This window comes from Oncorhynchus tshawytscha, linkage group LG16 (genome assembly GCF_018296145.1).
Source record: "Oncorhynchus tshawytscha isolate Ot180627B linkage group LG16, Otsh_v2.0, whole genome shotgun sequence".
NCBI classification, from domain to species: Eukaryota; Metazoa; Chordata; class Actinopteri; order Salmoniformes; family Salmonidae; genus Oncorhynchus; species Oncorhynchus tshawytscha.
Genome location: NC_056444.1, coordinates 5,085,874 through 5,098,224, shown reverse-complemented (window position 1 = coordinate 5,098,224; position 12,351 = coordinate 5,085,874). Strand labels below are relative to the sequence as shown.

Here is a 12,351-nt window from a genome sequence, read left to right as displayed (position 1 = left end):
AACAGGTGGTAGACTAACAGTGAAATGCTCCGTAAACAACAGGTGGTAGACTAACAGTGAAATGCTCGGTAAACAACAGGTGGTAGACTAACAGTGAAATGCTCCGTAAACAACAGGTTGTAGACTAACAGTGAAATGCTCCGTAAACAACAGGTGGTAGACTAACAGGTGGTAGACTAACAGTGAAATGCTCCGTAAACAACAGGTGGTAGACTAACAGTGAAATGCTCCGTAAACAACAGGTGGTAGACTAACAGTGAAATGCTCCGTAAACAACAGGTGGTAGACTAACAGGTGGTAGACTAACAGTGAAATGCTCCGTAAACAACAGGTGGTAGACTAACAGGTGGTAGACTAACAGTGAAATGCTCCGTAAACAACAGGTGGTAGACTAACAGTGAAATGCTCCGTAAACAACAGGTGGTAGACTAACAGTGAAATGCTCCGTAAACAACAGGTGGTAGGCTAACAGTGAAATGCTCTGTAAACAACAGGTGTAGACTAACAGTGAAATGCTCCGTAAACAACAGGTGTAGACTAACAGTGAAATGCTCCGTAAACAACAGGTGGTAGACTAACAGTGAAATGCTCCGTAAACAACAGGTGGTAGACTAACAGTGAAATGCTCCGTAAACAACAGGTGGTAGACTAACAGTGAAATGCTCCGTAAACAACAGGTGGTAGACTAACAGTGAAATGCTCCGTAAACAACAGGTGGTAGACTAACAGGTGGTAGACTAACAGTGAAATGCTCCGTAAACAACAGGTGGTAAACTAACAGGTGGTAGACTAACAGTGAAATGCTCCGTAAACAACAGGTGGTAGATTAACAGTGAAATGCTCCGTAAACAACAGGTGGTAGACTAACAGTGAAATGCTCCGTAAACAACAGGTGGTAGACTAACAGTGAAATGCTCCGTAAACAACAGGTGGTAGACTAACAGTGAAATGCTCCGTAAACAACAGGTGGTAGACTAACAGTGAAATGCTCCGTAAACAACAGGTGGTAGACTAACAGTGAAATGCTCCGTAAACAACAGGTGTAGACTAACAGTGAAATGCTCCGTAAACAACAGGTGTAGACTAACAGTGAAATGCTCCGTAAACAACAGGTGGTAGACTAACAGTGAAATGCTCCGTAAACAACAGGTGGTAGACTAACAGTGAAATGCTCCGTAAACAACAGGTGGTAGACTAACAGTGAAATGCTCCGTAAACAACAGGTGTAGACTAACAGTGAAATGCTCCGTAAACAACAGGTGGTAGACTAACAGTGAAATGCTCCGTAAACAACAGGTGGTAGACTAACAGTGAAATGCTCCGTAAACAACAGGTGGTAGACTAACAGTGAAATGCTCCGTAAACAACAGGTGTAGACTAACAGTGAAATGCTCCGTAAACAACAGGTTGTAGACTAACAGTGAAATGCTCCGTAAACAACAGGTGGTAGACTAACAGTGAAATGCTCCGTAAACAACAGGTGGTAGACTAACAGTGAAATGCTCCGTAAACAACAGGTGGTAGACTAACAGTGAAATGCTCCGTAAACAACAGGTTGTAGACTAACAGTGAAATGCTCCGTAAACAACAGGTGGTAGACTAACAGTGAAATGCTCCGTAAACAACAGGTGGTAGACTAACAGTGAAATGCTCCGTAAACAACAGGTGGTAGACTAACAGTGAAATGCTCCGTAAACAACAGGTGGTAGACTAACAGTGAAATGCTCCGTAAACAACAGGTGGTAGACTAACAGTGAAATGCTCCGTAAACAACAGGTGGTAGACTAACAGGTTGTAGACTAACAGTGAAATGCTCCGTAAACAACAGGTGGTAGACTAACAGTGAAATGCTCCGTAAACAACAGGTGGTAGACTAACAGTGAAATGCTCCGTAAACAACAGGTGGTAGACTAACAGGTGGTAGACTAACAGTGAAATGCTCCGTAAACAACAGGTGGTAGACTAACAGGTGGTAGACTAACAGTGAAATGCTCCGTAAACAACAGGTGGTAGACTAACAGTGAAATGCTCCGTAAACAACAGGTGGTAGACTAACAGTGAAATGCTCCGTAAACAACAGGTGGTAGGCTAACAGTGAAATGCTCCGTAAACAACAGGTGTAGACTAACAGTGAAATGCTCCGTAAACAACAGGTGTAGACTAACAGTGAAATGCTCCGTAAACAACAGGTGGTAGACTAACAGTGAAATGCTCCGTAAACAACAGGTGGTAGACTAACAGTGAAATGCTCCGTAAACAACAGGTGGTAGACTAACAGTGAAATGCTCCGTAAACAACAGGTGGTAGACTAACAGTGAAATGCTCCGTAAACAACAGGTGGTAGACTAACAGGTGGTAGACTAACAGTGAAATGCTCCGTAAACAACAGGTGGTAAACTAACAGGTGGTAGACTAACAGTGAAATGCTCCGTAAACAACAGGTGGTAGATTAACAGTGAAATGCTCCGTAAACAACAGGTGGTAGACTAACAGTGAAATGCTCCGTAAACAACAGGTGGTAGACTAACAGTGAAATGCTCCGTAAACAACAGGTGGTAGACTAACAGTGAAATGCTCCGTAAACAACAGGTGGTAGACTAACAGTGAAATGCTCCGTAAACAACAGGTGGTAGACTAACAGTGAAATGCTCCGTAAACAACAGGTGTAGACTAACAGTGAAATGCTCCGTAAACAACAGGTGTAGACTAACAGTGAAATGCTCCGTAAACAACAGGTGGTAGACTAACAGTGAAATGCTCCGTAAACAACAGGTGGTAGACTAACAGTGAAATGCTCCGTAAACAACAGGTGGTAGACTAACAGTGAAATGCTCCGTAAACAACAGGTGTAGACTAACAGTGAAATGCTCCGTAAACAACAGGTGGTAGACTAACAGTGAAATGCTCCGTAAACAACAGGTGGTAGACTAACAGTGAAATGCTCCGTAAACAACAGGTGGTAGACTAACAGTGAAATGCTCCGTAAACAACAGGTGTAGACTAACAGTGAAATGCTCCGTAAACAACAGGTTGTAGACTAACAGTGAAATGCTCCGTAAACAACAGGTGGTAGACTAACAGTGAAATGCTCCGTAAACAACAGGTGGTAGACTAACAGTGAAATGCTCCGTAAACAACAGGTGGTAGACTAACAGCGAAATGCTCCGTAAACAACAGGTTGTAGACTAACAGTGAAATGCTCCGTAAACAACAGGTGGTAGACTAACAGTGAAATGCTCCGTAAACAACAGGTGGTAGACTAACAGTGAAATGCTCCGTAAACAACAGGTGGTAGACTAACAGTGAAATGCTCCGTAAACAACAGGTGGTAGACTAACAGTGAAATGCTCCGTAAACAACAGGTGGTAGACTAACAGTGAAATGCTCCGTAAACAACAGGTGGTAGACTAACAGTGAAATGCTCCGTAAACAACAGCTGGTAGACTAACAGTGAAATGCTCCGTAAACAACAGGTTGTAGACTAACAGTGAAATGCTCCGTAAACAACAGGTGGTAGACTAACAGTGAAATGCTCCGTAAACAACAGGTGGTAGACTAACAGTGAAATGCTCCGTAAACAACAGGTGGTAGACTAACAGTGAAATGCTCCGTAAACAACAGGAGGTAGACTAACAGTGAAATGCTCCGTAAACAACAGGTGGTAGACTAACAGGTGGTAGACTAACAGTGAAATGCTCCGTAAACAACAGGTGTAGACTAACAGTGAAATGCTCCGTAAACAACAGGTGGTAGACTAACAGTGAAATGCTCCGTAAACAACAGGTGTAGACTAACAGTGAAATGCTCCGTAAACAACAGGTGTAGACTAACAGTGAAATGCTCCGTAAACAACAGGTGGTAGACTAACAGTGAAATGCTCCGTAAACAACAGGTGTAGACTAACAGTGAAATGCTCCGTAAACAACAGGTGGTAGACTAACAGTGAAATGCTCCGTAAACAACAGGTGGTAGACTAACAGTGAAATGCTCCGTAAACAACAGGTGGTAGACTAACAGGTGGTAGACTAACAGTGAAATGCTCCGTAAACAACAGGTTGTAGACTAACAGTGAAATGCTCCGTAAACAACAGGTGGTAGACTAACAGTGAAATGCTCCGTAAACAACAGGTGGTAGACTAACAGTGAAATGCTCCGTAAACAACAGGTGGTAGACTAACAGTGAAATGCTCCGTAAACAACAGGTGGTAGACTAACAGTGAAATGCTCCGTAAACAACAGGTGGTAGACTAACAGTGAAATGCTCCGTAAACAACAGGTGGTAGACTAACAGGTGGTAGACTAACAGTGAAATGCTCCGTAAACAACAGGTGGTAGACTAACAGGTGGTAGACTAACAGTGAAATGCTCCGTAAACAACAGGTGGTAGATTAACAGTGAAATGCTCCGTAAACAACAGGTGGTAGACTAACAGTGAAATGCTCCGTAAACAACAGGTGGTAGACTAACAGTGAAATGCTCCGTAAACAACAGGTGGTAGACTAACAGTGAAATGCTCCGTAAACAACAGGTGGTAGACTAACAGTGAAATGCTCCGTAAACAACAGGTGGTAGACTAACAGTGAAATGCTCCGTAAACAACAGGTGTAGACTAACAGTGAAATGCTCCGTAAACAACAGGTGTAGACTAACAGTGAAATGCTCCGTAAACAACAGGTGGTAGACTAACAGTGAAATGCTCCGTAAACAACAGGTGGTAGACTAACAGTGAAATGCTCCGTAAACAACAGGTGTAGACTAACAGTGAAATGCTCCGTAAACAACAGGTGGTAGACTAACAGTGAAATGCTCCGTAAACAACAGGTGGTAGACTAACAGTGAAATGCTCCGTAAACAACAGGTGGTAGACTAACAGTGAAATGCTCCGTAAACAACAGGTGTAGACTAACAGTGAAATGCTCCGTAAACAACAGGTTGTAGACTAACAGTGAAATGCTCCGTAAACAACAGGTGGTAGACTAACAGTGAAATGCTCCGTAAACAACAGGTGGTAGACTAACAGTGAAATGCTCCGTAAACAACAGGTGGTAGACTAACAGTGAAATGCTCCGTAAACAACAGGTGGTAGACTAACAGTGAAATGCTCCGTAAACAACAGGTGGTAGACTAACAGTGTAATGCTCCGTAAACAACAGGTGGTAGACTAACAGTGAAATGCTCCGTAAACAACAGGTGGTAGACTAACAGGGAAATGCTCCGTAAACAACAGGTGGTAGACTAACAGGGAAATGCTCCGTAAACAACAGGTGGTAGACTAACAGGGAAATGCTCCGTAAACAACAGGTGTAGACTAACAGTGAAATGCTCCGTAAACAACAGGTGGTAGACTAACAGTGAAATGCTTGGTAAACAACAGGTGGTAGACTAACAGTGAAATGCTCCGTAAACAACAGGTGGTAGACTAACAGTGAAATGCTTGGTAAACAACAGGTGGTAGACTAACAGTGAAATGCTCCGTAAACAACAGGTGGTAGACTAACAGTGAAATGCTTGGTAAACAACAGGTGGTAGACTAACAGTGAAATGCTCCGTAAACAACAGGTGGTAGACTAACAGTGAAATGCTCCGTAAACAACAGGTGGTAGACTAACAGTGAAATGCTTTAATTACGGACCTTCCCCAACAATACAGAGAGAAGTAAAAAGAGAAAACTAATAGAAAGATATTAACAAAAGGAATAAATAAACAATGACTAGCGATAACTTGGCTATGTAGACGGGGTACCAGTACCGAGTACCAGTATGTCAATGAGCAGTGTACGAGGTAATTAAGGTAACTGTGTACAATATAGGTAGACATAAAGTGACTAGGCAACAGGATAAATAATAAACAGGTAACAGCAGTGTATGTGATGAGTCAAAGGAGTTAGTGCAAAAAAGGGTCAATGCAGATAGTCTGGGTAGCTATTGTTGAACTATTTGACTAACTATTTAGCAGTCTTGTTCAACATTCATGTCTTTGGGATAGAAGCTGTTCAGGGTTCTGGCCCATGCCAAATCTTTTAAGACTCCTGGAAGGAAGAGGTGTTATCATGCCTTCTTTATGACAGTGTTGGTGTGTGTGAGATCCATGATAAATCGTTAGTGATGTGGACACCAAGGAATTTGAAAGTCTCGACCCGCTCTACTGCATCCCAGTCAATGTGTATGGATGCGTGCTCGGCCCTCAGTTTATGTTGGCATTCTTTGACACAGGGACTATTATGGTCTGCTTGAAACATGTAGATATTACAGACTGGGTCAGGGAGAGTTTGAAAATGTCAGTGAAGACACTTGCCAGTTGGTTAGAGCATGCTCTGAGTATAATAGTATAATATTACAGACTGGCTCAGGGAGAGGCCAGCTGGTCAGTGCATTCTCTGAGTATGCGTCCTGATAAACCGTCTAGCCCTGAGGCCTTGTGAATGTTAACCTGCTTAAAGGTCTTACTCAGATTGGCTACGGAGTGTGAGATCACACAGTCGTTCGGAACAGCTGGTGCTCTCATGCATGGTTCAGTGCTGCTTGCCGGGGCAGCTCGCAGCTGGATTTCCCTTTGTAATTCGTGATAGTTTGCAAGCCCTGCCACATCCGACGAGTGTCATAGCAGGATTTGATCTTAGTCCTGTATTGACGTTTTGACAGTTTGATGTCTCGTCGGAGGTCGTAGCGGGATTTCTTATAAGAGTCTGGATTAGTGTCCTGCTCCTTGAAAGAGGCAGCTCTAGCCCTTTAGCTCAGTGTGGATGTTGCCTGTAATCCATGGCTTCTGGTTGTGATATGTACGTACAGTAAAGCCAGTAACTGATGTGGTAAACGATGTTATCGGATGAATTCTGGTGCTATTGAAACAATCCTGTAGTTGAAAATCCACTTCATCGGACCACTTGTACTTCCTGTTTGAGTTTTTGCTTGTAAACAGGAATCAGGAGGATAGATTTATGGTTAGATTGGCCAAATGGAGGGCGAGGGAGAGCTTTGTATGCATTTCTGTGTGTGGAGTAAAGGTGTTTAAGAGTTTATTCCCCTCTGGTTACACAGGTGACCTGCTGGTAAAATTGCTGATGCTGATTCCAGTTTCCCTGCATTAAAATCAGTCACTAGGAGCACATTTTCTTGTTTGCTTATGGCCTGATACAGCTCGTTGAGTGTTTTTTTAGAGCCAGCATCTTGAGATAATCTACCTCAAGCTAGCAAAACCTTGAGACTTCCTTAACATTAGAGATCGCTCACCAGCTGTTGTTACCAATCCCCGAGCTGACAAGGTAAAAAGCTGTGGTTCTGCCCCTGAACAAAGCAACAGAGGCAGTTGTTCGTAGGCCGTCATAGAAAATAAGAATTTGTTCTTAACTGACTTGCCTACTTTAAAATTGTGGTATAATTTGGAAAAAGATGTACTGTGTGATATTTGGTTAATTTAAAAAACATTTACTCTTTACTGTGTTGATAATGGTAACATACAAGTCATTTAATAATCGTACTGTTTACCTAATGGTAAAGTCGTCTGAATGAGCTGAATGAGATGGTTAAAGGGGGTTCATTCAGTGAAATAATGTAAAAAAAGTATAAATGTAGGAAATTAAGGATTTTCGGCTTTTGAAATGTATTCATAACCCTTGACTTTTTCCACATTTTGTTACATTACAACCTTATTCTAAAATGGATTAAATAGTTTGTTTTCCTCATCAATCTACACACAATACCCAATATAGTGACAAAGCAAAAACAGGTTTTTGAAATTTCTGCAAATGTATAAATAAAGAGATGGAAATGTCACATTTACATAAGTGGTCAGACCCTTTACTCAGTACTCTGTTGAAGTACCTTTGGCAGCGATTACAGCCTAGAGTCTTCTTGGGTATGACGCTACAAGATTGGCACACCTGTATTTGGGGAGTTTCTTCCATTCTTTTCTTAAGATCCTCTTAAGCTCTATCAGGCTGGACGTGGAACTTCGCTGCACAGCTATTTTCAGTTCTCTCCATAGATGTTTGATCGGGTTCAAGTCCGAATTCTGGCTGGGCCATTCAAGAACATAGAAGAAGTTTAGAACAACCAAGACTCTTTCATGCGCTGGCCACCTGGTGAAACTGAGCAGTCATGAGAGATGGGCCTTGGTCAGGGAGGTGTCATACCCAAGAAGACCAGAGGCTGTAATCATTGCCAAAGGTGCTTCAACAAAGTACTGAGTAAAGAGTCTGAATACTTATGTAAATGTGATATTTTAAAACATTTGTTAATAAAAAAATTAAAAAACGATTTTGCTTTGTCATTGTGGGCTATTGTGATGTCATTGTGGGCTATTGTGATGCCATTATGGGGTATTGTGATGTCACTGTGGGGTATTGTGATGCCATTATGGAGTATTGTGATGCTATTATGGAGTATTGTGATGTCACTATGGAGTATTGTGTGTAGATTTATGAGGAAAAACAAACTATTTAATCCATTTTAAAATAAGGCTGTAACGTAAACAAAATGTGGAAAAAGTCAAGTAGTATGAACACTTTCTGAAGACACTGTATGTAGATGAAACTGTATGTAGATGTAGATGACACTGTATGTAGATGTAGATGACACTGTATGTAGATGTAGATGACACTGTATGCGGAGTTCGTTGTAGATGATGTAGCAGTTGATCACAGCAATGTCAATAAAACGGAGATTAAAACCGCTCTGTGATGCACAGAGTAGCATTGTGGTCTGAATACTTTCCGAATGCATTGTATTTCCCTGAGGTGCAATACATATGAAGGCCGGTAGATGGGGACCTTGTTCCACTAATGACCGTGGGATCACTAGGGTGACCCTCTGAGACATTAGGAATTGCTTTCACCTGTGGCATAACACGAGAGCCAGACATGGCAATTCTGTGTGATTGGGTTTTTTGTCCTGTTGAAAAACAGATGTGGGCAGTAGTCCCAAATATGTATATAGTTTGTTTCATTGATGTCTGTGCCCCCAAAACACTGGCACAGTAATTCTCAAGACCTGGAGGAACAACAATCTGGTGTAATGTCTTCTTCATTATGCAGTGCTTTTCACAACAAGAGACAAAGAATTTCAACGTGTGTTTAAAAAAAATTTTTTTTTGCCTTTATGGCGGTAGGTAGACTTGGAGCGTTGGGCCAGAATCCACAAGGTCTCTAGCCGAATAGGTGAAAAATCTGTCTGTGCCATGGCACTTAACCCTAATAGCTCTAGGGTCGCCGTCAATAATGGCAGATCGCTGGCCTTGAGCCCGAGTGAGTCTCAGTGAGATATGTAAAGAAAAAACATCACATTCACACTTGTACAGCTGTGAAATAGGACAAACCTAATTATTATCACTCATATAAGTGTCTCAAAAGTTTGTTTTGACATTATATTTGACATTATATTTCTGAATCAATAAATCTAAAACACTTGACGGGGCCTATTTGCCAAAATGTCAAGGTAGTGAAAAACAAGGCAAAAATAAATAAATACCATAGAACACACAAAACAGCAGAGTTGGTCAAATGTCCGTAAGGTGGCAGCTATTCTCTGCAGCGCCAACCTTAACCCTCGTTCCTAACCCTAACCTTAATGAATTTCATCACCTATTCTCTGCAGCGCCAACCTTAACCCTCGTTCCTAACCTTAATGAATTTCATCACCTATTCTCTGCAGCGCCAACCTTAACCGTCCTTCCTAACCTTAATGAATTTCATCACCTATTCTCTGCAGCGCCAACCTTAACCTTCGTTCCTAACCCTAACCTTAATGAATTTCATCACCTATTCTCTGCAGCGCCAACCTTAACCCTCGTTCCTAACCTTAATGAATTTCATCACCTATTCTCTGCAGCGCCAACCTTAACCTTCGTTCCTAACCCTAACCTTAATGAATTTCATCACCTATTCTCTGCAGCGCCAACCTTAACCGTCCTTCCTAACCCTAACCTTAATGAATTTCATCACCTATTCTCTGCAGCGCCAACCTTAACCCTCGTTCCTAACCTTAATGAATTTCATCACCTATTCTCTGCAGCGCCAACCTTAACCTTCGTTCCTAACCCTAACCTTAATGAATTTCATCACCTATTCTCTGCAGCGCCAACCTTAACCCTCGTTCCTAACCTTAATGAATTTCATCACCTATTCTCTGCAGCGCCAACCTTAACCTTCGTTCCTAACCCTAACCTTAATGAATTTCATCACCTATTCTCTGCAGCGCCAACCTTAACCGTCGTTCCTAACCTTAATGAATTTCAACACCTATTCTCTGCAGCGCCAACCTTAACCGTCGTTCCTAACCTTAATGAATTTCAACACCTATTCTCTGCAGCGCCAACCTTAACCCTCGTTCCTAACCCTAACCTTAATGAATTTCATCACCTATTCTCTGCAGCGCCAACCTTAACCGTCGTTCCTAACCTTAATGAATTTCATCACCTATTCTCTGCAGCGCCAACCTTAACCTTCGTTCCTAACCCTAACCGTAATGAATTTCATCACCTATTCTCTGCAGCGCCAACCTTAACCCTCGTTCCTAACCGTAATGAATTTCAACACCTATTCTCTGCAGCGCCAACCTTAACCCTCGTTCCTAACCGTAATGAATTTCAACACCTATTCCTACACATCAGTTTCCATAACAACATGTATTTCCCATTTCTAGCACATCATGTACCTGCAAGACGTCCCCGGAGAGGTTTTTGAGGCCTTTGGGTTGCAGGATGGCCAGGTGGAGGAAGTTACATCCTGATTGGTCCTTTATTTTCACGTTGGCACCTGAAAAACACAGAGACACACACACACACACACACAAAAACACACACACACACACACAAAAACACACACACACACACAAAAACACACACACACACACACACACACAAACACACAAAAACACACAGACACACACAGACACACAAAAACACACACACACACACAAACACACACACATACACACACTTAAAAACCTGAGTTTGATCCACGGACATGTTGAATTTTAATACAATGATTGTACCATGCAATCCCACCTGCAACGAGTATTAAACACTCTGATTCTGTAACAGCTGACCTTTGGACAGCAGAAGAGCCACAGTTCTCCAGGCTCCACAGTTAGTAGCCAGCAGCAAGGGGGAAAGACCCTTACTGTCTATGTAGTCAATGTCTGCACCCTGTCAACACAGAATTCAATACAGATGAGTCCCAAATGGCAACCTATTCCCTATATAGTGCACTACTTTTGACCAGTGTCCCTGGCCAAACAGGTCTCATAGGCCCTGGTCAAAAGTAGTGCACTACACAGGAAAGAGGGTGCCATACAGTTGCAGAAGCTCAAACCGGCACCTTATAGGGGATAGTTTATGGGCCATATTCTTGTAGTGTGTTTACCTTGGAAATTAGGTGTCCGCCAACTCGTGTGTGTGTGTGTGAGTGTGAGTGTGTGTGTGTGTGTGTGTGTGTGTGTGTGTGTGTGTGAGTGTGAGTGAGTGAGTGTGTGTGTGTGTGTGTGTGTGTTTGAGTGCCTGTGTACTGTATTTACCTTCGAAATTAGGTACTCCGCCAATTCTGTGTGATCAAATATAGTTGCCCTGTAAAAATAACATGCATCATATCACAGCTATAAACAGGCTCTTGTTCGCTGCCCTTTGCCCAATATACATATATAATATAATATACAGCGCCTTCGGAAAATATTCTAATAATAGTTCTTTCACATTTTGTTACATTACATTTAAAATGGATAAAGATATATATATTTTTTTTAACTCTGATATCTACACATACAGTTGAGGTTAGAAGTTGACCTAAATCTTAGCCAAATACATTTCAACTCAGTTTTTCCTGACATTTAATCTGAGTATAATATTCCCTGTCGGTCAGTTAGGATCACCATTTTATTTTAAGAATGTGAAATGTCAGAATAATAGTAGAGAGAATGATTTTATTTCAGCTTTTATTTCTTTCATCACAATCCCAGTGGGTCAGAAGTTTACATTCACTCAATTAGTATTTGGTAGCATTGCCTTTAAAATGTTTACCTTGGGTCAAACCTTTCGGGTTATATTCCACAAGCTGAATTTTGGCCAATTCCTCATCAGACAAGAGGACATTTATCCAAAAAGTACGATCTTTGTCCCCATGTGCAGTTGCAAACCGTACTCTGTCTTTTTTATGGCGGTTTTGGAGCAGTGGCTTCTTGATTGCTGAGCGGCCTTTCAGGTTTATGTCGATATAAGACTCGTTTTACTGTGGATAAAGATACTTTTGTACCTGTTTCCTCCAGCATCTTCACAAGGTCCTTTGCTGTTGTTCTGGGATTGATTTGCACTTTTCGCACCAAAGTAGGTTCATCTCTAGGAGACAGAACAGATCTTCTTCCT

General features: G+C 41.9%; 1 protein-coding gene across 2 annotated transcripts in view; it reads right to left on the bottom strand.

Annotated features, from left to right (window-relative positions):
- Positions 1-12,351, bottom strand: part of LOC112236354 (transient receptor potential cation channel subfamily A member 1-like) — a 76,341-nt gene that overhangs the window by 30,999 nt on the left and 32,991 nt on the right. For both annotated transcript variants that reach the window (XM_042298693.1, XM_042298694.1), the window contains exons 9-11: positions 11,511-11,559; positions 11,043-11,142; positions 10,650-10,750 (exon numbers count right to left, since the gene is read on the bottom strand). In XM_042298693.1, coding sequence (XP_042154627.1) covers positions 10,650-10,750; positions 11,043-11,142; positions 11,511-11,559 — 250 coding nt within the window. The remainder of the gene's footprint in view (positions 1-10,649; positions 10,751-11,042; positions 11,143-11,510; positions 11,560-12,351) is intronic.